Source organism: Saimiri boliviensis, chromosome 16, assembly GCF_048565385.1.
Source record: "Saimiri boliviensis isolate mSaiBol1 chromosome 16, mSaiBol1.pri, whole genome shotgun sequence".
In the NCBI taxonomy this organism is placed as follows: domain Eukaryota; kingdom Metazoa; phylum Chordata; class Mammalia; order Primates; family Cebidae; genus Saimiri; species Saimiri boliviensis.
In genome coordinates this window covers 87,299,271-87,326,237 of record NC_133464.1, presented here as the reverse complement: position 1 = coordinate 87,326,237, position 26,967 = coordinate 87,299,271, and the positions used below count along the sequence as shown (strand labels likewise).

General features: G+C 40.2%; 1 protein-coding gene and 1 pseudogene across 2 annotated transcripts in view; both read right to left on the bottom strand.

The window, feature by feature from the left end:
- The window catches only part of EEF1AKMT1 (EEF1A lysine methyltransferase 1), a 52,993-nt gene that overhangs the window by 2,219 nt on the left and 23,807 nt on the right, over positions 1-26,967 (bottom strand). For both annotated transcript variants that reach the window (XM_003944251.4, XM_039473308.2), the window contains exons 2-4: positions 20,292-20,454; positions 1,966-2,048; positions 549-829 (exon numbers count right to left, since the gene is read on the bottom strand). In XM_003944251.4, coding sequence (XP_003944300.1) covers positions 549-829; positions 1,966-2,048; positions 20,292-20,435 — 508 coding nt within the window. In that variant the 5' untranslated portion in view covers positions 20,436-20,454. The remainder of the gene's footprint in view (positions 1-548; positions 830-1,965; positions 2,049-20,291; positions 20,455-26,967) is intronic.
- Positions 2,055-20,285, bottom strand: LOC141581681 (GTP-binding nuclear protein Ran pseudogene; annotated as a pseudogene).

Sequence of the window (26,967 nt, the reverse complement as noted above, 5' to 3'; positions counted from 1 at the left end):
TTGAATTTTGCCATACCTGCCTTAAGAAAGGATATCAAACCCAGACTGGTGGTGCATACCTGTAAGTCCCAGCTACTTGGGAGGCTGAGGTGGGAGGTTGCTTAGCCCAGTGGTTTGAGGTTACAGAGAAAAACAAAAAAAGCGTATCAATCTCAACAGTAAGAAAACTCTTCTACTTTAAGGAACCTAGTCTACTCTTTGAACTCTATAGATCCCAAATTTCTTTTTGATAAAAGTGTAGATGTTGGATCAACAGCACTGCTACTGACGATGATGGAACATAAAAGTAATGCCTGATAGTCATCAAGCAGTCACCATGCACCAGACTCAATGTTGGGTACTTTATGTGTCACTTAATTCTTTAGGACCCTTAATGGCAGAGAATATTATCAGTCCTAGTTTACAGATGAGGAAACCAGGGCACAAAGAGTTAAATCATTTGTTCACAAGTCACACAGGAAGTGGTGGACTCAGGATTTCTTCTTGATCTTTAAGACCTGAATAGCCACTGTCAGTGACTTTCCTGAGGCGTGTAATGCAGCACCTACCTGTGCACAGCAGAATCTTGCCCCGAGTCAGGTACTTGATGGTTTCTGATGTTTTTCTGAGACATTCCTCCGAAAGATAGGGAGGATCTGCTAGTACGATGTCAAAACTATGTGCAGCAATTCTTTCGGGTAAGTCCAATGGATTATTGTAATCATAGAAAATAAACTCCTCTCCATACATGGCAAATCTTTTGTCATATTCAAAGATGTATACAGAAAAGTCTTCTCTGCACATCTCTCTGAGTTTCTGGTAAACACTGGGGGCACTCACACATGCGATTCTAGAAAACAAAATGAACACACTCATGAAACACCTTTAATAGAGAGATTACAGTGTTAACAACTACTTCACTAAAAAATACATATAGGTCTGAATGCTCAGATTTTCTTACAGGAAATAATAATGCAAACTAGTGTAATAGTCAATGTTGAGAAAAAACTTTATAGTGTTTCACTTTTTTTTTTTTTTTTTTTTGAGACGGAGTTTCGCTCTTATTACCCAGGCTGGAGTGCAATGGCGCGATCTCGGCTCACCGCAACCTCCGCCTCCTGGGTTCAGGCAATTCTCCTGCCTCAGCCTCTTGAGTAGCTGGGATTACAGGCACACGCCACCATGCCCAGCTAATTTTTTTTGTATTTTTAGTAGAGATGGGGTTTCACCGTGTTGACCAGGATGGTCTCGATCTCTTGACCTCATGATCCACCCGCCTCGGCCTCCCAAAGTGCTGGGATTACAGGCTTGAGCTACTGCGCCCGGCCTATAGTGTTTCACTTTTAAGGAATTTGGTACTTAAAAGTCTGTATCTTCTACATAGATGATAAAGAGAAGAAAAAGCAAAAAAAAAAAAAAAGTCTGTTTTTTTGTTTTTTTTTGAGATGGAGTCTCGCTCTCTTACCAAGGCTGGAGGGCGGTGGCATGATCTCGGCTCACTGCAACCTCTGCCTCCCGGGTTCAAGTGATTCTCCTGCTACTCCTCCCCAATAGTTGGTATTACAGGCACATGCCACTGCACCTGGGTAATTTTTTTGTATTTTTAGTAAAAATGGGGTTTCATCATGTTGGCCAGGCTGGCCTTGAACTCCTGACCTCAATTGATCTGCCCGCCTCAGCCTCCCAAAGTGCTGGGATTACAGGTGTGAGCCACCTCGCCCAGCCTGTAACTTATAAAGATAAGAAACAGGTTAGAAAACATTAAAAGGAACAGAGATAAGATATTCCACAACGAATAGAGTTCTGAGTGGGTCTCTAAACTCAGTGTTGAAGTGGGTCTTAATTTGTCATGTGCTGCAAATCATGACCTACAATTTTTGCAGATTACAGTTCAGACTTCTTATAAACAATCTGTCATCCAGGAAGGACATTCAAAATATTACATTAGATTATAAGGCAACTAGAGAAACAAAATTTGAATCTCACCTGCCACCTTCTCCTACAGCTGCAATTGCCTCCTGTGCAAGTCGCAGAGCAGTTTCCTGACTATACCAGAACTGACTCAACTGCTGTAACAGAGAAATGGGTTGATAGCATTTTACAACTGGCGTACGCTTTGTTCTTTTAATTTACATCTACTATACCAGTGGTCATATATTTTTTTTAAATTTTTGTTTTGAAAATTAATTTTTCTTTGAAATTAAATTAATACAAGCCCCTAATGAATTAATGGAATCTAGGCATCGATGCCTATTAACATCACAAAAGGAGACCACCGGTGTTCCCTGATAGAACATACCCACACCTTTGTATGAGTTTTGCCAAAAAAAAAAAGAACTTGAATCTGCTTAAGCTTCTAGGTTCAACTAGCAAGTAACAGAATTACAAACACAGAGGATGGAAGAATGAGTTCACTAACACCAGAGGATGCAATTAGCAAAATCCAGACTGTGCCCCTGGTCCACAGCCTCATTTTGCCTTATACATGTTTCCTAAATTACTTGTTTTTCCCTTGGGGGCAAGTTTGTTTTTCATCTTGCTCCTTGTGTTTCATCCTGATTGATGATTTTTAAAAACTTTCTAGTGACCTTTAATTATCTATTCGTATTTATAAATTAATCAGGAGTTTAATGAAAAAGGTAGCATGGTTTTCCTCTGTAATCATACAAACCCATTTCTCCAACAGGCTCTCTCTTCCCTGAATGGCCCTGAATGGCAGGGCTTGGGGCAGCCAGTTGCGTGGGGCATACCAACTGGGGGTTCTCTGCTTTAAAAACCTGCCCTGTGTGGGAACAACTCAAATGCCCATCAACTGATGGATGGACAGACAAAACGTGGTACATCCATACAATGGAATATTATTTGGCCATAAAAAGGAACAAGATACTGATATATGCTATATGGATGAGCGTTGGAAACATTACACTGAACAAAAGAAATCAGACAGAAAAGGCCACATATTGTGCAACTCCATTTATATGAAGTATCCAAAGTAGCAAGTCTACAGAGACAGAAAGTAGATTAGTGGTTGGCGGGCACTGGGAGGATTGGGAAAGCAGGAGGTAGCAGCTGTAGGACATAGGGTTTCTTTTAGAGGGAATGAAAATGTTCTCAAATTGACTGTGGTGACAGTTGGACCCACCTGTGAATTCACTAAAAATCATTCACTTGTACATGTTTAAAAGATGAATTTATGGTATGTGAATTCTATCTCAACAAAACTGAGATCTACTGAAATAAAGAGAGCTTGACTCAGAGTATGGGGGACTTTTGTGTCCTTCCTTCCTGGAAGGAGGTGCCTTTTTCCTATGGTGAAGCTCTGAAGTTATCTTAGACTGTATTCTGTGTCTCTTTCTGGCTTTCCTACCCAAATCAGGGCACCCCAAATCAGATTCTTAGTGAAAACTCCTCTGGGATTCAGCCTGGAGGCAAGTAACTTTGATGCTATTGATGCCTTCAGGATACGATCAGAAATGGAAGAGACCAACTGGCCCAAAGATGTCAGCAGGCCATCCTTGAATTGATCACGCAGAAATCGGCCCATGAGCTACTTTTACCACTTATGTTCACAGGCTCTGAGTTTGAAACCCAGAGTCTCTGGTTCTTTTCTGGAAGGCAGACTCTCATCTGTGCTGCAGTTCTCAGAGAGGCTGGTAGTCTTCTCTGCTGTTCCAAAGACCATCTTACATCCATTTTCTTTCTTCCAGAAATTTACTGAAATTCCTGTCAATAGCATCCTTTGTCTCTCTCTCTTTTTTTTTTTAATCACTGGAATTATTTTTTAAAAACAGATTTACTCTTCATTTAATGGAAAAGAAAAGTGATCACTGAGGTGACTAGTCCACCATCTTGAGTTGAAAAGTAATAATTATACTGAGTAGATACATACCAAAATTTTACCTCTTCAAACTTAACTTTGTAACCTAACATTGCAAGGCATCATAGCTGCGTTTCTTAAATAAAACTAAGAAACTCTATACTTGACCCTTTTTCAGTATTCTAGAGTTTATTATTTCCCCTTTAACAGTGATTTAATTATTCCCGTTTTCACTGTTACAAACATGCCAGAATGACTATTCTAAATATCTCTCTTGTATACGTGTGCATATAACTCTGTGTAGAGATTCTGAGAAATGGAATTCCTAGTTGCAGGGCATACAGAGTCAATATTTTGGTAAATATTGCCAAATTGCCCTCCAAAAAGGTTGGGCCAATTAAAAAAACTACCCACAGTATTTTACTCTTTCAATTTGCACTGCACTGTTGTACAGTTGAGCGTCTTCTCCTGTATTTAATAATTCATTTTTCTTTTTCTTTTGTCAATTGGTTCTAGCCTTCCCTAATTTTTCACGGGGTATACTATTTTATTATTGATTTATAGAAGCTCTTTAAATAGTCAGCGAGAAAAAAAATGATAGGTGTGAAATAGAACTCGCTTGCAGCTAGTACCTAGGTCCAAGGTATTACCTACTTAACAGAAACTATTTCAAAGAACATCAACATCAGACTGAGTTATTCCTGTGATGGAGCAAGACAAAAATATAACCATTCTAAAAAATAAAAATAAAAAAATGGCCATTCTGTAATCATATCTGAGTGCAGATAAAAGAACACTGCGCAAATCACAAAAAATGACAATGAATGCCTCTTTACCAGCTAGCATGAGTGCCTGCTGATACTTCACCAATTACACCTTTAACTTCATTTGATTCCTCCCACCTCCTAGATAATAATTATTCTGGCTTTTTGACAAACTTGCTCCAACACGTAATGCAAGCCAACATCACAAAATAATCTGCTCTTAGAAGCCTCTTACTAAAACGTCCCACAGGCCGCCCATGGTGCACAACCTCTTTTGATAATGAGTTTGCCTACAGGTGTGTTTCCTGGTGTCTTTGGCTGGTGGACACGGACATATGGATACTAACCCTTTGCTCTCAAGCATGATACAAATATTTTCTCCTCATCTTTCTCCTGTCTCTTAAACTTGTTTATGGTATCTTCTGTTATCAATAAGTTTCTAATTTTATATTGTCAACTTTATCAATCTTCTCCTTCATGACTTCTTAGTTTTGACTTGTTTTTCTACCTTAAACCATAAAAATATTATCCTATATTTTCTTTTAATATTGTATTTATTTATTTATTTATTTATTTTTATTGAGACAGAGTCTCACTCTGTTGCCCAGCCTGGAGTGCAGTGGTGCAATCTGGTCTCACTGCAACCTCCACCTCCGAAGTTCAAGCGATTCTCCTGTGTCAGCCTCCCAAGTAGCTGGGATGACAGGCACCCACCACCAGGTCTGGCACATTTTTGTATTTTTAGTAGAGGTGGGGTTTCACCATGTTAATCAGGCTGGTCTCAAACTTCTGACCTCAGGTGATCTGCCTGCCTTGGCTTCCCAAAGCGCTGGGATTACAAGCGTGAGCCACCACACCTGGCCTAATACTTTTATTATTTTTATGTTTAGCTCTTTACTCCACCTTGATTTAATTTTGTGCATGGATTATGATTTTTTTTTTTTCTCCAAATCTAGGATACATCAGGATTCAATTCACACCTGTCACTTTCTCTAGGTGGGTTTCCTTGACTTCCCCTTCACCTCAAAAGTCTGGGGAGGTGTCCTTGCATTTTGCGTCCCATTTTGCTCCAGTCATCACTTCTGTCTTAGAATAGTTTTCTTGAGAGCAAGGGCAGTGTTTTATTTACTGTTCTACTACACCTGACTTTTTTTTTTTTTTTTTTTTTTTTTTTGAGACAGAGTCTCAGTCTCTCACCCAGGCTGGAGTGAAATGGCTCGATCTTGGCTCACTGCAACCTCCGCCTCCTGAGTTCAAGCAATTCTCCTGCCTTAGCCTCCCAAGTAGCTAGGACTACAGGCGTGTGTCACCACACCTGGCTACATATATATATTTTTTAAGTAGAGATGGGGTTTCACTGTGTTAGCCAGGATGGTCTCCATCTCCTGACCTCATGATCCACCTGCCTCGGCCTCCCAAAGTGCTGGGATTACAGGCGTGAGCCACTGTCCCCGGCTTTTTTATTCTTTTTATTTTACGTTCTGGGATACATGTGCAGAACGTGCAGGTTTGTTGTGTAGGTATACATGTACCATGGTGGTTTGGGGCACCAATCAACCCATCATGTAGGTTCTAAGCCCCGCATGCATTAGGGATTTGTCCTCATGCTCTCCCTTCCCTTGTCCCCAGCCCCCTGACAGGCCCCGGTGTGTGATGTTCTCCTTCCTTTGTCCAGGTGTTCTCATTCTCAACTATCACTTATGAGTAAGAACATGCAGTGTTTGGTTTTCTGTTCCTTGTTAGTTTGCTGAGAATGATGGCTTCCAGCTTCATCCACATTCCTGCAAAGGAGATGAACTCATTCTTTTTTATGGCTGCATAGTATTCCATGGTGTGTATGTGCCACATTTTCTTCTTCCAGTCTATCAATGATGGGTATTTGGGTTGGTTCCAAGTCTTTGCTATTGTAAATAGTGCTATAATAAACATACATGTGCATGTGTTTTTATAGTAGAATGGTTTACAATCCTTTGGATATATATCCAGTAATGGGTCAAATGGTATTTCTGGTTCTAGATCCTGGAGGAATCGCCACACTGTCTTCCACAGTGGTTGAACTAATTTACACTCCCATCAACACTGTAAAAGCGTTCCTATTTCTCCACAGCCATGCTAGCATCTGTTGTTCCTGAGTTTTTAATAATTACCATTCTAACTGGCTTAAGATGGCATCTCATTGTGGTTTTGATTTGCAATTCTCTAATGACCAGTGATGAGGAGCTTCTGTTCATGTCTTTTGGCTACATAAATGTCTTTTTTTCTTTTGAGAAGTGTCTGTTCATATCCTTCACCCACTTTTTGATGTTTTTTTTTTTTCCTTGTAAATTTAAGTTCCTTATAGATTCTGGATATTAGACCTTTGTCAGATGAGCAGATTGCAAAAATTTTATTCCATTATGTAGGCTGCCTGTTCACTCTGATGATAGTTTCTTTTGCTGTGAAGAAGCTCTTTAGTTTAATTAGATCCCATTTTGTCAATTTTGGCTTTTCTTGCAATTGCTTTTGGCATTTTAGTCATGAAATCTTTGCCCATACCTATGTCCTGAATGGTATTGCCTAAGTTTTCTTTCAGGGTTTTTACAGTTTTCGGTTTTACATTTAAGTCTTTAATCCATCTTGAGTTAATTTTTGCATAAGGTGTAAGGAAGGGATCCAGTTTCTCTTTTCTACATAGGGCTAACCAGTTTTCCCAGCACCATTTATTAAATGGGGAAACCTTTCCCCATTGCTTGTTTTTGTCAGGTTTGTCAAAGATCAGATGATTGTGGATGTGTGGTTTTATATCTGAGGTTTCTGTTCTGTTCCATTGGTCTATATATCTGTTTGGGCACCAGTGCCATGCTGTTTTAGTTCCATAGCCTTGCAGTATGGTTTGAAGTCAGGTATCATGATGCCTCTAGCTTTGTTCTTTTTGCTTAGAATTGTCTTGGCTATACGAGCTCTTTTTTTGGTTACACATGAAATTTAAAGTAGGCTTTTCTAATTCTATAAAGAAAGTCAATGGTAGCTTGATGGGAACAGCATTGAATCTAAAAATTATATTGGGTGGTATGGCCATTTTCACAATATTGATTCTTACTGTCCACGAGCATGGATTTTTTTTTCCGTTTGTTTATGTCCTCTCTTACTTCCTTGAGCAGTGGTTTGTAGTTCTCCTTAAGGAGGTCCTTCACATCCCTTGTAAGTTGTATTTCTAGGTATTTTATTCTCTTTGTAGCAACTGTGAATGGGAGTTCAGTCATGATTTGGCTCTCTGCTTGTCTATTATTGGACCTTTTAAAAGGTTTATCTGGATGATCTTACTAATATGGAATGATTCTACATCACTCCCAGACACGGTGGGTCACACCTATAATACTAGCACTTTGGGAGGCCGAGGCAGGTGGATCACGAGGTCAGGAGTTCAAGACTAGCCTGGCCAAGATAGTGAAACCCTGTCTCAACTAAAAATAACAAAAATTAGCTGGGCATGGGGGTGGATGCCTGTAATCCCAGCTACTCAGGAGGCTGAGGCAGAGAATTGCTTGAACCTGGGAGGCAGAGGTTGCAGTGAGCCTAGATTGGACCAGTGCATTCCAGCCTGGGTGACAGAGTGAGACTCTGTCTCAAAGAAAAAAAAAAGGTGGCATTCAAAATGACTATAACAATTAAAACAAGGTACAATTCAAAATGGCAAGTGGTATGAATGAAACATATATAGCACATCTTTAAACCAATAAACATTTACTGAATATAATGAAAAACAGAATTGCTTCAAATATTTCCCATCTGGATGTCCGCATGCTATTTACTGAATATTTACTTATAAGCCCAGATTTAAAATGTTTCCAAAGATAAATGTACATATACACGTGGATATATGTATTTATTAATTCACATCTACATCTGTCTATCCATTCTTATCTACAGGAAAAAATGCCTAGCTCTGACCTCTACCTCTGCAAAGGACAGCTGGAAGAAAGCTCCTAGCCTATAGAGAAGGGAAGGGCTTTGAGTTTACTTGATTTGAGAGGTAGCAGACAGTATCTGCTACCATGTACCATAAGTGGTAAGAGCTGTCTGCTCGTTGACTACTGAACTGCCCTTCTTCCCTCACTCCAACACTGTCGGGGCACAATGATAGACTTTGGTTCTCATATTACTCCATAAAGATAAAGAGTCCCACTCCCTTTTTTTTTTTTTTTTTTTTTTTTTTGAGACGGAGTTTCGCTCTTGTTACCCAGGCTGGAGTGCAATGGCGCCATCTCGGCTCACCGCAACCTCCGCCTCCTGGCTTCAGGCAATTCTCCTGCCTCAGCCTCCTGAGTAGCTGGGATTACAGGCATGCGCCACCATGCCCAGCTAATTTTTTGTATTTTTAGTAGAGACGGGGTTTCACCATGTTGACCAGGATGGTCTCGATCTCTCGACCTTGTGATCCACCTGCCTCGGCCTCCCAAAGTGCTGGGATTGCAGGCGTGAGCCACAGCGCCTGGCCCCCCTCCTTTTTAAAGATACTTAAAGATTAAAAAAAAAAAAAACAAAAAACAAAAAATAACAGCAACAACAGAAACTAAAAAAATAATAATAAAGAAAAAAAATAAAGATATTTGAGCCAGGTGCAATGGTTCGTGCCTGTAGTCCCAGCAACTCAGGAGGCTGAGGTGGGAGATCGCTTGAGCCCAGGAGTTCTGGGCTGTAGTGCACTATGGTGATCGGGTGTCTGCACCAAGTTCGGCATCGATATGGTGACCTCCCAGCAGTGAGGGACCACCAGGTTGCCTAAGGAGGGGTGAACCGGCCCAGGTCAGAATCGGAGCACGTCAAAATTCCTGCGCTGATCAGTAGTGGGATCGTGCCTGTGAATAGCCACTGCACTCCAGCCTGGGCAACATAGTGAGACCCCATCTCTTTAAAAAAATAAAAAATAAATAAAGATATTTGAAATACAACCTTATTCTGATTCTAAAGGAAAAGGAATAAGAATGAGAGTAACAAACAAGATTTCACCACTGAGCACTGTGACGTGATTGTAGCAGTCTTGTATTTGAAACTCAAGGAATCATCTGCATTCCAAAACAGCTAAATTTGCAAGTCCAAACAATTAAGATATTTTAAAAACGGAGACATTCACTCTGAAGCCCATTCATCTCCTTCAGCGGTCCACAGATGAAGCACATGTTCTACTTACCTAGATAATAAATGGGCACACATGCTGCACTGCTGACATCACAGGACAAATAAAACTAGACTTCTGATGCTGAGCTCCAGCTTCATTCTTACAGGTCATCATCCTCATCAGGGAGATGATGATGTCTGAGCAACCTCTATCCAAATCGCGCTCCTACTGCACAGCCAAAGCTGGGGCCATGACAGCCTCTGGTGAGGCAAGGGCAGGTATGGCAACAAACTCCAAGTTAGGGTATTTAATGAGCTTCCTAGCAAGCCAGAGGAAGAGCTTTTCAAAGTTGTTGTAACTTTTGGCAGAAATGTCATAGTACCGAAGATTCTTCTTTTGGTGGAAGACAACAGATTTTGCGTTCACTTTCCTGTCCTTAATACCCACTCAGTTGCCCTCAACACAATGGGGATGTTTTTGCATACACGTACCAGATCTCTGTGCCAGTTAGGCACATTCTTGTAAGTAACATCAAACATTATAATGGCATGCTGGGCCTGGATATAATAGCCATCTCTCATTCCACCCAGTTTCTTCTGCCTGGCTGCATCCCATGCAATGAATGGGTCCTCTGGTGTGCAACACAAGGCAATGAACCTCAGTACCCAAGGTAACCACGTACTCCTCAAATTCACCAGACAATTGACATTTCGTAAATGTAGTTTTTTCAGTACCACCATCACCAACAAATACAAGATTGAACTGGACTTGAGACTCTCCTTGGGAGTCATCATGATGCCCATTCCAGAAGCATCTTTATGCCTGTCCAGCTGAGAATCCTGCTCTTAATATGTTACATGAACATGGCTTTAAAAATTAACAGCACTACTAGGCTTATAAAGAAAAACAATAGTCTTCTATCCCATGACTCCTTGCCATTGACCCTCACTCCTCAAAAGCAAGCATTTTCAACTCTTGACTCTTCCTCTGATCATTTATCCCCACATCTCTAAATACTACGTTTTAAATGCTATTCCTTGATAATCCACCTTATATATACTATGTATTTATTGTGACAGATGAGGATTTTGCTCTTATACACATCATTTACATTTCCTTCACCCTGCCAATATAGTTTTTTGAGTTTGTTCGTTTATTTATTTATTTATTTATTTATTTATTTATTTATTTATTTACTGAGACAGAGTCTCACTCTATCGCCCAGGCTGGAGTACAGTGGCATGATCTCGCTCACTGCAACCTCTGCCTCCCAGGCTCAAGTGATCCTCCCACCTCAGCCTCCCAAGTAGCTGGGATCACAGGCATGCACCACCATACCTGGCTAATTTTCATATTTTGAGTAGACATGGGGTTTTGCCATGTTGGTCAGGCTGGTCTCGAACTCCTGACCTCAGGAGATCTACACCCTCATAGGGCTCCCAAAGTGCTGGAATGAGCCACCGTGCCTAGCCCTAATGTAGTTTTAAAGCAAGTTTTGTTTAGTTAGAATTAAGTGTCAGTGTTTATTACTAAGCCAAGTGGTATACTATACTTGTATTTCCTTTCAGTAGAATTTCTTTTTGTTTTTCCTAGAGTAAGTAAATGCATGACTGTTTCATTTGCTTGGTTAGTTTGTACTTATCCCTAATTCTCCTAACATCCTCTATTGGCCTTTCAATATAATTTTCTACATATCGGATATCCTATCACTTTCATTTTTCCCCGCTGATCTCTATCCTGGAACATGCCATCCTCCTACTACAATCTGGATCAACTGCTCTCCAGACTTGCAGCACAACTGTTACACTGGGACATTCTGTGTCACCATCATCCCGGGAATTCCCTCTCCTACTATATGCATCAGATTTCCTGTTCCTTGGAGCTCATGTATTCTTTCTTCTCACTTGCAGCAAACCCTCCTGCAGCTCATGAGAAGGGCACAGGAGGTAAATGTAATGAGACTTGTAATATCTAAAATGTTTTTATTTTATCCTTACATGAGTAATAGGTTAGCTACATATAGAATTCTAGACTATAGTTTGGTATGGTAGTATGTGTGTAATCCCAGCTACTCAGGAAGCTGAGTGGGAGGACTGCTTGAGCCTAGGAGTTTGAGACTAGCCTGGGCAACATAGTGAGACTCCATTTCAAAAAAGAAAACAAAATTCTAGGCTGAACAAAGTTTTCACTCAAAATATGGAAGCCATCATTCTATTTTTTAACATTTCTAATAAAGCTATTGAGAAGTGCCATGTAATTCATAGTCCTGAGACTTTGTAGGAGACCTGTTTTCCTTCTGGAAGGTTCTAGTATCTTGTTTGTCATCTGTATCCATAATTTTCATAATCATCATAATCATGTGTCTTAGTGAGGGTCTTTATTTATTGGAAACTTCTAATATTCTTTAAAGCTTTCCTTCCTTCTTCATTTTTTGTTCCATTTTTCTGGAATCTTATTTGTTGAAAATTGAGCCTACTGGATTTATCTGCTAGTTTTCTAATGTCTACTTTCCTAACTGCACATATTTATAGGGTGCATGTGATATTTTGTTACATGTACAGAATGTATAATAATCAAGTCAGAGTACTTAGGGTATCTATCACCTTGAGTATTTACCATGTGTTGGGAACATTTCAAGTCCTCTCTGCTAGCAATACTGCAATATACAATACACTGTTATGAACTATAGGCACCCTACTCTGCTCTAGAACATTAGATCTTATTCCTTCTATTTAACTATATGTTTGTACTCATTGACCAATCTCTTTTCATCACTCCCATCCCCACAACCCACACAACCTTCCCAGCCTGTGGTATCTATCATTCTATTCTCTATCTTCATGACATCAACATTTTTAGCCTTCATATTTAAAAACATGCAATATTTGTTTTTCTGTGCCTGGCTTATTTCACTTAACATAGTGACCTCCAGTTCCATCCATGTTGCTGCAAATGACATGATTTCACTCTCTTTTTTTTACGGCTAAACAGAGTTCCATTGTGTATATATGCCACATTTTCATTATCCATTAATTTGTTGATGGACAGGTAGATTCCTATCTTTGTTATTGTGAATAGTGCTGCAGGAAACATGTGACAGCAGGTACCTTTTTGATAAACTAATTTCTTTTCTTTTGAATAAATATTCAGTAGTGACATTGCTAGATCATATGGTAGTTCTGGTTTTAGTTTTTTGAGAAATCATCATACTGTTTTCCATAGAGGCTATACTAATTTACATTCCCATCAACAGTGTTAAGAGTTCCCTTTTCTCCACACCTTTACTAATATCTGCTATTTTTAATCTTTTAATAATAGCCATTCTGGGGTAACGTTACATCTCAGTGTGGTTTTGACTTGCATTTCCCTAATGATTAGTAATGTTGAGCCTTTCCTCATATACCAGTTTGTCATTTGTATGTCTTCTTTTGAGAAATGTCTTTTCAGATCCTTTGCCTATATTAATGGGATTATTTGGTTTTTAAATTTTGCTTGAGTTTCTTAAATATTCTAGATATTAGTCCCTTGTCAGATGAATAATTTTCCAACATTGTATACTACTCAATGGGTGGCCTCTCCATTCTGCTGTTTTCTTTGCTGTATAGAAGCATTTAAATTTCATATAGTCCCATTTACCTATTTTTGTTTCTTGTACAGTTTTGAAGTCTTAGCCCTAAAATCTTTGCCTAGACCAATGTTCTGAAGTGTCCCCTATGGTTTTTTCGAGAAGTCTTACAGTTTTAGGCCATATGCTTAAGTCTAATCCATCTTGAGATCACTTTTGCATATGATAAGAGCTAGGGGTCCTGTTTCATTCTTCTGCATATGGATATCTAATATTTCTAGCACCATTTATTGAAGAGGTGTCCTTTCCCCAATGTATGTTCTTGGCACCTTTGTCAAAAATCAGTTGGCTATAGTTATGTGAATTAATTTCTGGGATCTCTATTCTGTTCCATTGGTCTATGTGTCTGTTTTAATACCAGTATCATACTGTTTTGGTTACTATAGCCTTGTAACATAATTTGAACTCAGGTAGTGTGATGCCTCCACCCTTGTTCTATTTGCTTAGGATTACTTTGGCCATTCAGGCTGTTTTTCAGTTCCATAGCCATTTCAAAACTGTTTTTCCATTTCTGTGAAAAATGACATTAGTATTGATAGGGACTGTAGTGAATATACACATTGTTTTGGGTATAATGATTATTTTAACTATGATTATTCTTTCAATCCATGAGCATGGGATGTCTTTCCATTTGTTGCTGTCTTCAATTTCTTTCCTCAGAGTTTTGCAGTTTTCCTTGTAGACACCTTTCACCTCCTTGGTTAAATTTATTGCTAGGTATTTCTTTTTTTGTAGCTATTGTAAATGGGATTGCCGTCTTGATTTCTTTCTCAGCTAGTTCATTAATGGTGTATGGAAATGCTACTGATCTTTGTGTTGATTTTGTATCCTGCAACTTTACTGACTTTATAAGATCTAAAAGTTTTTTCCCAGAGTCTTTAGGTTTCTCTAGGTGTAAGATCATGTCATCTATAAAGAGGAACAAGTTGACTTCCTATTTTCCAATTTAGATGTTTTTTATTTCTCCCCCGCCCCCCATTGTCCCAGTAAGGATTTCGAGTACTATGTTAAATAGCAGTGGTGCATGCTAATCTTGTTCCTGATCTTAGAGGAACGACTTTCAGCTTTTCCCCATTCAGTATGATGTTAGCTGTGGGTTTATCATATATAGTCTTTATTATGATGAGGTATGTTCCTTTATGCCTAGTTTGTTAAAGAGTTTTTTTTTATCATGAAGGGATGTTGAATTTTTTAAAATGCTTTTTCTGCAGCTATTGAGATCAACATATAATATTCTTCAGTTTATTGATATGATGTATTTTGTTTATTGATTTGCAGGTGTTAAACCTTCCTTGCACCTCTAGGATAAATCCCACATGATCATGGTGTAATTTTTTTTATATATACTATTGGATTCTATTTATTAGTATTTTGTTGAGGATTTTTGTGTCTACATCTGGAATGCTGGCCTATAATTTTCTTTATTTCTTACTTACTGGTTTTGGTGTCAGGATAATGCTGGCCTCACAGAACGAGTTAGGGAGAATTCTCTCCACTTCACACTTCTAGAATAATTTAAAGATAATTGGTATTGATAATTCTTTGTAAGTTTGGTAGAATTCAGCAGTAAAGCCACCTGGTCCGGGATTTCAGTTGTAATGTCACCTTTATTTCTGATTGTATTTATTTTTGTCTTTTTTCTCCATTAGACTACCTAGTAGTTTACTAGTTTTGTCTATGTTTTTTTAAAAGCCAACTTTTCACTGATCCTTTGAATTTTTTGTTTATTCTCCATTTTGTTTAGTTCTGTCTGCTCTTTATTATTGCTTTCCTTCTACTAATTTTGGGTCTGGTTTCTTCCTGCCTTTCTAGTTTCTTAAGGTGCACCATTAGATTATTTATTTGAAATCTTCCTACTTCCTAGATATAGATGTTTATTGCTATAAACTTCACTCTTAGCACTGTTTTTGCTGTATTCCATAGGTTTTGGTACGTTATGCTTTGACTTTCCATTGTTTCAAAAAAATTTCTGATTTCCTCTTTAATTTCATCCTTGACCTAATGATCGTTCAGGAGCATATTTAAATTTCTTATATTTTTAGTTTCTGAAGTTCCTCCCGTTACTGACTTCTAGTTTTATTCTGTTATGACCTGAGAAGATACCTGACATTTCAATTTTTCAAAAATTGTTGAGACTTGTTTTCTGTCCTAACATATCCATCCTGGAGAATGCTCCGTATGATGATGAGAAGAATGCATATTCTGTAGCTGTTGGATGATATGTTCTGTGAACATCTCTTAAGTCTATTTGGTCTAAAGTACAATTTAAGTACAATGTTTCTTGGATAATCTGCTATGTAGATGATCTCTCTAATGCTGCAGTATCCAGCTATCACTGTGTTGATGTCTATCTCTCCTTCTAGATGTAATAAGATCTGCTTTATATATCAGGTGCTCCAGTGTTGGGTCCATATATATTTAGAATCATTATATACTCTAGCTGAACTGATCCCTTTATCATTATATAATAACCTAGTTTCTTTGTACTGTTTTTGACTTAAAATCTGCTTTATCTGATATAAGCATAGCTAGTGCTGCTTGTTTTTTTATTTCCTTGTGCATGGAATATGTTTTTCCATCCCTTTACTTTCAGTCTATATGTCTTTACAGGTCAGATGAGTTTCTTGTAGGCACCCCATGTATGTGGATCAGGTTTTTTTGTTGTTGTTTTTTTCTGGTTCATGTTCTCTCATGAGGTTGCAAGGTTTTTTCTTTATGTCTGTTTAGGCAGTCTCTATCTTCTAAGGGGAAAGTGTAATCCATTTACATTCAAGGTTGTCATTGATATGTGAGGGCTTATTCTTATCATTTTATTAATTTATTTCTGGTTGTCTTGTGTATCCTTTGTTCCTTTCTTTCTCTCTTACTGTTTATCATTATGGTTTGGTGGTTTTCTGTGTTTGCTTTACCAGTGGGTTTTATACTTTAGCATGTTTCCATGAATGGTAGATTTCATCCTTTTGGTTCAATGCATAGGACTCTTTAAGTATCTCTTACAGAGCTGGTCTAGAGGTGACGAATTTCCTCAGCTTTTACTTGTCTGGGAGTCTTGATTTCTCTTTCATTTATGAAGAACAATTTTGCTGAGTATACAATCTTTTGCTGGCTTTTTTTTTTTTCTTTCAGCACTTTGAATATATCATCCCATTCTTTCCTGGCATGTAAGATTTCTGCAGAGAATATGCTGGTAGTCTGATGAGGGTTCCCTTATAAGTGAATAGACATTTTTGTCTTGTTTTTCTTTTTTTTTTAATCATTTCATCTTGGATTCATGATAAAATTGTCTTGCTGTTTTTAGAATTCTCTCTTTGCCTTTTGACTCCTGACAGTGTGACAATAATGTGCCATGAAGAAGACTTTTTTGAATTTAATCTGTTTGGGACTCTCTAAGCTTCCTGTATGTGGATGTCTAAATCTCTTGATAGACTTGAGGAAGTTTTCAGCTATTATTTCATTAAATAGGTTTTCTATCCCTTTTGTCTTCTCTTTGCCTTCTGGGACACTGAACATTTTTAAAAAGCGGGCATGGTGGCTGATGCCTGTAATCCCAGCACTTCGGTAGGCCAAGGCAAGTAGATCACTTCAAAACCAGCCTGGCCAACATGGTAAAACCCTGTCTCTATCAAAAATACAAAAAATTACCCAGGCATCATGCCTGTAGGCCAAGAAGCTGAGGCACAAGAACTGCTTGAACCCAGGAAGCAGAGGTTTCAGTGAGCTGAAATTGCATCACTGCACTCCAGCTTGGGTGATAGAGTGAGATTCCACCTCAGAAAAAAAAAACAAATTACAAAAAAAATTGGCCACTTATGGTGTCCCTTACATTACATAGGGGAAGATGGAGCCAGGCTAAGCAGGCCTATACTCTGGACTCCCAGTGGTGGAGGCAGGTGCTGGCTGTGGTTGGCAGGGTCAGGGTAATCCCTGGTTCCCTGGAAAAATGTTCAGGTGGGAACAGCAGTAGCTGTGCTGTTCTTAGGGAGGGCGATGTGGCTTTTAGTGGCAGCAGCCATAAACAGGAGGTTGGGAAGTGAACACTTTAGCCCTAGTCACAGCTATAAGCAGGGTAGCCTTTCCTAAGGGTATGTTTAATTGTGCAGTCCTCCTGGTACTGCAGGCAGTGGGGTTGCTTGACACCAATGGCTCACACTTCAGCTCTAGTGGCAGCAGACCGCAGCAGCCCCAACTGAGTCTGGGGGAAGTCAATGGGGCTCCAGAGATGTGGAGATGCAGGGGCTGTTGGGTGTCATGGCAGGATGCAGTCTTGTCGGGGTTGGGCTCTCAAAATGGTGCCTTGTGTGGGACCTGGCATGTGCTCTCTTGCTGGAGCAATGCCATCACATGGTCTCAGTCAGCTCCCTATATTTGTCTCAGGGCCTGCATGGGTCACAAGGGCTCTTCTGTGGATAGGATTGAAAAATCCATGGTGGGAATATAAACTGCTAGAAGTCACTCAGTTAGCCTTTCCCCACACTGGGTAGCCTCTCCAGGATCCTAACTGATCCCTGTCAAGCAGGTTGCCTCGCTTCCTCTCCTTCCTCACCTTAGGTGTTTCCTGTCACTTCTCTATTGAATTCCAGCACTCTCTCTAAGGTAATCTATTTGAAGTGAGAATACTGTCTCACTATTTTGGTTCTTTTTTGTTGAGGAGGCAAGTACCCAATACCTCTAGTAAGAAATCATGGCTAAATTTTGCCTGTCAGTTTTTATGCTTTCTACATTTTCTCAATTTTATAATCAAACCAAACCAAAGTTTCAAAGTTAGAAAAGGTGTTAATTCTAAGCAGTGGGATTAGGACTAGTTTTTAGAATTAGAAAAAAAGTACATAGTATTTTAAAAATTAAACAGAAGAAAAAAAGAAAAAGACCACCTCAAGAATAATGCAGTACTTCAAATTTCTTATATTTGTTATTTACAGAAGCATCAAGATAGAAGGTAAACAGACATAAAGAAGAGAAATAGTGAGAAAGAGGCCTTAGAATAAGTAGAACATGTGGAGTAAATGGAAAGAAACATGTTTATCACAGTTATTCCAAACAGGGTAAACAGGAAGTTTATATAACTTAGAGATCCAAATTGGACACAAAATGTAAAAGACTATTAAAAATAGATAAGCATGTAGAAGCTTCCCTTCAGTTGCAAAGTGTTGAAGATACGCCCATCATCAAGGACTAGTCACAAACTTCAAACCTTGTCTGTTTCTCAACTATTTCCTTTAAAAATAAATAAATACGGCTGGGCGCGGTGGCTCAAGCCTGTAATCCCAGCACTTTGGGAGGCCGAGGCAGGTGGATCATGAGGTCGAGAGATTGAGACCATCCTGGTCAAGATGATGAAACCCCGTTTCTACTAAAAATACAAAAAATTAGCTGGGCATGGTGGTGTGTGCCTGTAATCCCAGCTACTCAGGAGGCTGAGGCAGGAGAATTGCCTGAAGCCAGGAGGTGTAGGTTGCGGTGAGCCGAGATCGCGCCATTGCACTCCAGCCTGGGTAACGAGAGCGAAACTCCGTCTCAAAAAAATAAATAAATAAATAAATAAATAAACGTAGGCGGGATGCAGTGGCTCATGCCTGTCTTCCCAGCACTTTGAGAGGCCGAGGTGAGCGGATCACTAGGTCAGGAGTTCGAGACCAGCCTGACCAACATGGTGAAACCTTGTCTCTACTGAAAATATAAAAACTAGCTGGGCGTCGTGGCTCATGCCTGTAATCCTAGCTACTGGGGAAGCTGAGGTGGGAGAATCACTTGAACCAGGGAGTCAGAAGTTGCAGTGAGGTGAGATTGTGCCACTGCACTCCAGCCTGGGCAACTGAGTGAGACTCCATCTCAAAAAAACAAAAATAAATTAAATTAAACAAAAATTTATAGGTTCCACATCACGTTACGAGTCTCCTTCAACTTATTTTTTTCGAATCCCTATTGTAATTCAGACTATAAAAATATAATTGAAATATATATTATATACCAGAAGCTATTAATATCTTCTTTAAATCTCTTATCATCAATTCTTCAATACATGTTTTAGTTCCCCCATTTTTGCTCAGTGATAGTATTTTCTCTCACCAGCATTTCTGGGATTCATAAAAGCCAGGAGGGTGTATCTGTATCCAAGAATAAACAGAAGTTTGTGTTGGATATAATAAGGTATTATTGACAGAGGAAGACAAATGCCTATGCAGATGGGGTGGGTCTCCAGTAAAACCCCACCTCCAAGGCAAAGACAGTTTAAAGCCTGAAAGCCAAGCTACAAGTTAAATCCTTGGACCAGACTGAGAACTTGCCTTCCTGTTTGCACACTTTCCTCTGATTGTTCTCTGCCCTTTACCTATTTTATATATACCTACCCTTTCCGACTTGTTTTTTCCACACTGTTGCACCCACCTTTGAATGGTGCCTTCGCTTTAACCTTTTTTGCATACTCACAAACCAGTCAGCACACACTCCCCATTCTGAGTCCATAAAGGGCCCCAGACCCAGCCACATGGGGTAACCATCCCCCAACCCTGCATCCCCTCTCTGCTGAAAGCAGTTTTCATTGTTCATTAGACTTCTTCTCTGCCTTCCTCACCCTCCAATGTCCACCATATCCTCATTCTTCTTGGGCGCAGTACAAGAGCTTGGGAACCGCCAAACATGGGTACAAGCTATAACACAGGCCAGCTGGGGCACACCAGCATGGCTGAGCAAGGCCCGGCCGGGTGTTGCTAGCTAAGGGTCCCTGGCTTGCAAAGTGACCAAGAAGAAAAATCCTGCATCATTATCTCCTTATCTGAAAAACCCCATCTTCTCATCACCAACCAGCCTGACAGAATCAAGAAAAGCTTCATTTACACTGTTGTAAAATGTTCACTGATTGCTTTCTGTCTTAGCTCCCATAGAGAAGTTCAGATCCCAAATGACAGGTGAAAGATTCTGGTTTAAAGTGAGACAAACAAACATTGGACTAAGGCACAGGGTAGGTTCCACATCAATCCTTCCTCATGGCTGTGAAATGTATTTACTTACCCAATTCTCTTCTATTATTCCAATGTTATATTTATCATCCTTGCCTGGGTCAATTTGTTGCTTTTGCTCAGCATAAAATTCCTGGAGAGCTGCTAAGGCGTGGGCAGAAAGCTGGGGTGTCTCATCATCTTCCAAATCACTCATTTCACGAGTTGTTTATAACCTGCAGATCAAGGAATACATGTTCTGTGCAGATTATTTTCCCTTCCCATCCAGTAATAATTTAAAAAAAATTTTTATTTAACAGTAAGGATCCAAACTGAAGTGAGTTTTATACAAGTGTAAACCAAAAATAAAATTCTAAGCCCCCCAGCTGACTGAATAAATCCCTCTTCTGGGCCCAAGTAAACCTGAAAAACCAGTTCTGTCCACTATGGGAAGGACATGCCTCACTATACTCTTATTCCTTTGGAATTCAGGCACAACTGATCAGTATAAACATTAAAACAGGATCTTAAGAGTGACAAAACAGACTCTTTGTAGAAATAAGAGAACAAATTCCAACCTGTTTCTAGTATAGTACACCTGACAGATAACAGGCCCTGACAGAAGTCAAAGATTTTATCCCAAAATATATTTTTTGACCTATTTTGAAATGGCCCTGCAAAGCTGTCTCCTGTGGGGAATATCTACACACTATAGAGAATCTACTTTCCTTTCCAGGTCTTCTCCTGATCCAGGAGAGATTAATTAAGAATCTGTCATTTTTTTGATTTGATAGAGGCATGTAGCATCTCCTTGGTCCTCAAAACCCCTTACGTTAATCCAGACACTCCTTTCCATTGATTCCAAGATAGTAACTTAACTCTTTCAACCAACTGCCAACCAAAACAAATTTTTAATCTATGAGCAGGAAGCCCTCCACTTCCAGTTGTCCTACCTTTCTGAACCATACATGTACGTACCTTACATGTACTGATTGATGTCTTATGTCTCCCTAAAACGTATAAAGCCAATTTCTTCCAAATAGTTTTATTTATATGTACGTCAAACAAATTATGGCATATAAATCATATATCAGTATTTTAGCTAGCTTATATATCCTCAGTATGAGAAACAGATGGTCAACATAAGAGTAAACAATGCTATCCAAAGCAATCTACAGATTCGATGCAATTGCTAATGAATTACAAACACCATTTCTCACAGAATTTAAAAAAAACAATTCTAAAATTCATATGGAACCAAAAAAGAGAATGAATAGCCAAAGCAATCCTAAGCAAAAAAGAACAAAGCCAAAAGCATCCCATTACCTGACTTCAAATTTGACTACAAGGCTATATTGGATACAATGAGTTCTAAATTTCTCTTCAAAGAATCGGAATGTCAGTATGTTCAGTTATTTGTCCACCATTTTAAAGTTCTTCCTTTAAACTACTCCTTGTAGTTTCAGCAAACAACCTTCTCCACCAGTTCTGATCAGTAGTTCACATCATTACCCTGGCCGCCAGCTCCATCCTGACTCATCCTGGTCACCTGCTTTGGTCACCTGCTCCGGTCACCTGCTCTGACCCAGGTCACCGCTGGCTACCTGCTGTGACCTGCCTGTAATCGTTCTTCCCACCAAACCACCCACCCTACCACTCCAGCTGATACCCCTGCTCTCTTGAAAACAGCCAATTGGGATTAGTCTAGCCTGTGTGGTCTAACCCTCATTAATAGGGGAAGGACACAACAGTAGGGGTGATCCCTGTCAGAAATAAGTACCCCTTTTCCTCCCTTGTCTAAGTGTGGGCTCACCATTGCTCCATCCGTGAGCTGTACCCTTCTATAGAAGTAAACTGCCTTGCTGAGAGAATTTATCTTTGAGTGCTATTTCTTCTGAGGCATCAAAATTTTACCTTTAACAATTCTGGTGGCCTGTATGGTGACAAACCGTTCTCCGCTGGGTGGTCTCAGGCACGAGGAGACATATTCCACCACTTCACTGCAGTGGCCTCAGGGGTAAGGAATTGAAACCTACCCAATGTGACGAACAAGCCCAGCCTCTCAGCAATGCAGGATTAAAAAAAAAAAAAAAAAAAAAAAAAAGCCTACAAATACCACGGCAACTAAGCAACTCCATGCACAGACCAAGAAAAAGATACCCCAGTAAAGTATTTCCTTGGTGGTTGGGACCAAGGTAAGAAAAGCCCTGGGGGTTGAGGGGCGTAAATTATTCCTTGGTCAGAATACACCAAGGCAAGAAAAGCTGTGTGGGGTGGGGGGTGTTGTCTGCTCCTCAGAACTTTTAGTCTCTGGAGTAAAAGGGGAAGGATTAAAAAAAATTTTTTTTAGAAAGCACAGAAACCAAATACCAGGATCACTCAGCACATATTCAGTTCTTGTTAATCCCTGAAGCAGGGACTAATTTTATTGGGGAGGAATTTAATGTTAAAGTTAGGCATAGGTCTACAAATTAGCCCAAGAGGATTCCTCACCTCATTAAATCTACTCACCACTGCAGATGAAAAATATATTAATCCTAATGTCTAGTCTAAAGAAGGGAACCAAGGGAAACTCTGAGTCTTTCCAATCCACATCAAGCTAAAGACCCCAGGAGAAGTAGGAAGCAATACCCCATTCCCCTAGAGGGCAGGATAGGGTTGAAACCTATAATTGAAGGCTTTATTAAAGACGGGCTTTTCGAGCCTTGTATGTCCCCTTATAACACCCCGATATTGTCAGTCAAGAATCAGATGGATCATACTGGCTGGATTAGGACCTTAGAGCTATCAACCAAATTGTCCAGACTACCCACCCCACTGTCCCCAATCCTTACACCATTCTCAGCAAGATTCCATATAATCAGCAATGGTTTACTGTAATAGATTTGAAGAATGCTTTTTGGGCACATCCCCTAGCTGAAGATGGCTGAGATATATTTGCTTTTGAGTGGCAGGATCTCCATTCAGGGTGGAAACGACAATATCAATGGACGGTCTTGCCTCAAGGGGTCACAGATTCCCGTAAATTTTTTGGCCAAATCGTAGAACAAGTATTAGAAAAAGTTGTCATCCCAGAGCAAACATGCCTTCTCCAGTATGTGGATGATCTTATATCTGGTGAACAAATAGAGAAGGTAACTAACTTCTCTACACATATTCTTAACCATCTACAGTTTGAGGGGCTATGAGTCTCAAAAAGAAAGCTTCAGTATGTGGAGCCCAAAGTTATTTAGGCCACTTAATTAGTGCAGGTAAGCGAAGAACAGGGCCTGAACGAGTTAAGGGAATCGTGTCCCTATCCTTGCCTCAAACTAAACAAGAACTCAGGAAACCTTTAGGGTTAGTTGGATGCTGCCACTGATGGACTGACTCATATGCCCTACACAGTAAATTGCTGTATCAAAAACTTGCCCAGGAGAAGCCTGACCATCTCCTATGGACTTCTGAGGAAGATGATCAAGTCGAAAGGCTGAAAGGCTCATAACCGCCCCTGTTTTAGCCTTACCCTCCCTAGAAAAGCCATCCCATCTTTTTGTCAACGTAGACAGTGGAGTAGCTTTAGGAGTGCTTACTCAAGAACATGGAGGCTGCTGGGAGCCCGTGGCCTTCCTATCAAAGGTCTTAGATCCAGTCACTTGTGGATGGTCTTAATGCATCCAATCCATTGTAACTACGGCAATATTAGTCAAAGAAAGTGGAAAGTTAACCTTTGGAGGAAAATTGACAGTAAACACCTCTCACCAACTTAGAACTATCTTAAACCAGAAAACAGGAAGATGGCTTACTGACTCAAGAATCTTAAAGTATGAGGCCATTCTGTTAGAAGAAGATGATTTAACATTAATCACTGATAATTCACTCAACCCAGCAGGTTTCCTAACAGGGAATTCAAATCTAAGGAGAGAGCACACATGTTTGGATTTAACTGATTACCATACAAAGTTCGACCAGACCATGGAGAAACTCTCTTGAGGACTGTACAGCACTTATTCATAGATGGTTCCTCCCAGGTGATTGAGGGAAAAAGACACAATGGGTATTCAGTAATTGACAGAGAAACTCTTGTAGAAAGAGAGTCAGGAAGACTGCCTAACAGTTGGTCTGCTGAAACATATGAGCTGTTTGCACTCAGCCAAGGCTTAAAGTATTTACAGAACCAGAAAGGAAGCATTTATACGATTCCAAGTGTGCCTTTGGAGTGACCCATACATTTGGAAAGATTTGGACTGAACAAGGTCCCATTAATAGTAAAGGTCAAGACCTTTTTCATAAGAAGCTAATCACCCAAGCACTGAATAATCTTCAGTTGCTGGAAGAAATAGCTATTGTCCATGTTCCTGGACACCAGCAAAGCCTTTCTTTTGAAAGTCTAGGACAGGCGTCCCCAAACTTTTTACACAGGGGGCCAGTTCACTGTCCCTCAGACGGTTGGAGGGCCGCCACATACTGTGCTCCTCTCACTGACCACCAATGAAAGAGGTGCCCCTTCCTGAAGTGCGGCGGGGGGGCCGGATAAATGGCCTCAGGGGGCCGCATGCGGCCCGTGGGCCGTAGTCTGGGGACGCCTGGTCTAGGAAATAACCTGACAGATCAGACGGCTAAGCTGGCTGCTGTTTCTTCGGAAATGCATATTTTTCACTTAACTCCCTACCTCCCTCCTCCTACCATAATCCCCATTTTCTCTTCCACTGAAAAAGAAAATTTAATAAGAATAGGCACTAAAGAGAATTCAGAAGGAAAATGGATATTGCCAGACCAGAGAGAAATGCTGTCTTATGAGGAAAATCCTATCTCAACTACATCAAGGGACCCACTGGGGGCTCCAACCTATGTGCGATGCAATTCTCGGAGTTTATGGTTGTATGGAAATTTATACCCTGGCCAAACAGGTTACAGATAGTTGCTTAGTATGTAAGAAAACTAATAAACAAACTATAAAAGGATTACCTCTTTCGGGGGAAGGAATCCAGGCTTAAGGCCATTCCAAAGTATCCAAGTTGATTACACAGAAATGCCTCCAACAGGCTGTCTAAAATATTTACTAGTGATAGTAGATCACCTCACTCACTGGGTTGAAGCTATCCCCTTTTCAAATGCAACAGCCAATAATGTAGCCAAGGCCCTAACTGAAAATAAAGTACCCAGGTTTGGGCTAATAGAAAATATTGACTCTGACAATAGAATTCGTTTTACTGCAGACATCATTAAAAAGTTATCCCAAACATTAGACATTAGATGAGAATACTGTATCCCCTGGCACTCACCCTTATCAGGGAGAGCAGAAAGAATGAATCAGACTTGAAAGAGCCACTTAACCAAATTAGTCTTAGAGACTCAGTTACCATGGACCAAGTGATTTCCTATTGCCCTGCTGACAATCCAAAGTGCCCAGCAGTAAGATATTGGTCTTTCTCCTTATGAGATGCTCTACAGATCGCCTTATTTATACTCCACTGCTGACATTCCTACCTTTGAAACAAAAAAATCAATTTCTTAGAAATTATATACTTGGTCTACCTTCTACTTTCTCTTCTCTTAAAACTAAAGGCCTTTTAACACAGACCCTGCCCCTAGAGTTCCCGGTGCATCAGCATCAGCCTGGGGAAGGAAAGAGGAGAAGCTCAAGCTGGCCTGGGAAGGACGTTGCTTAGTGCTCCTAAGTACTGAAACCGCAGTCCGGTCAGCAGAGAGAGGATGGATGCATCACACCTGAGTCAAGAAAGTACCGCCCCCTTTGGAGTCCTGGGCCACAGTCGCAGGAGAAAACCTACCGAACTAAAGCTAAGAAAAATTTAACTCTCTTTCAGCTATGCTATTACTCTCTCTTCTTTCCTTGCTCTATTGCTGACCACCTGGTTATTAATGTAACCCAGTCAATTTCGCCTCAAGCTATTACATTTGATGCTTGCCTTATTATAGCCTGTGGGGACTTGCCTAGTCAAAGACAGCTCTCCACTTCAGAAAAATACCTCTATCCTTCCTTGTTGTCCTCAGACTAGGCATTAGTGAACTGGGACCATTTAGTCTGGGAAGATTGCGATTGAATACTCCAGTGTCAACCACAGGTCTTGCTCTCTCGATACAGAGCTTTTATGCCATAGTTGGTTCAACGTTCTGTGGACCACTAAAGAGCAAGGATGGACTGCTCCAACTAGCAGCTGTAATTTCCTAAAACCATACATTCACTTTACTAAAGGAACAGCTTCCCTTAACTGTCAGCTAACCCAGTGCAATCCTATTATCTCAAACCCTCAAAGTTCTTCCTCCTCTCTAAGCTGGTTCCCTTCACTAAGCTGGTTTTATGGTATGGGGACCGAGGTTTCAGGAAAAGACCCTATCGGATCTTTTAAGATACTTTCTTTGATCCCTCACTGCCTACACCTTCCCCTAAGCCTTCTTCCAAAACCTCTCACAATGAAACAATTGTTCCTCCTCTATTTAAGGACAAGGCCAAGGCAGCTATTGCAGAAGTTAAAGACTTAAAACAAACTTTGGCAGTCAAGACAGGACATCAAGATGCAAATGCCTGGTTGGAATGGATCAAATATTCCGTCTGCATGGTAAACAAAAGCAATCATTATGCTTGTGTGCATGGCAGGCCAGAGGCCCAGATCGCCCCTTTCCCCTAGGATGGTCCTCTAGCCGACTAGGCATGGGCTGTAAAGTAGCTCTTTTCCAGGATTCTACAGCCTGGGGCAACGAGTTGTGCCAAGCTCTTTCTGCTACATCCCGAAGTTCAATACCCTGCA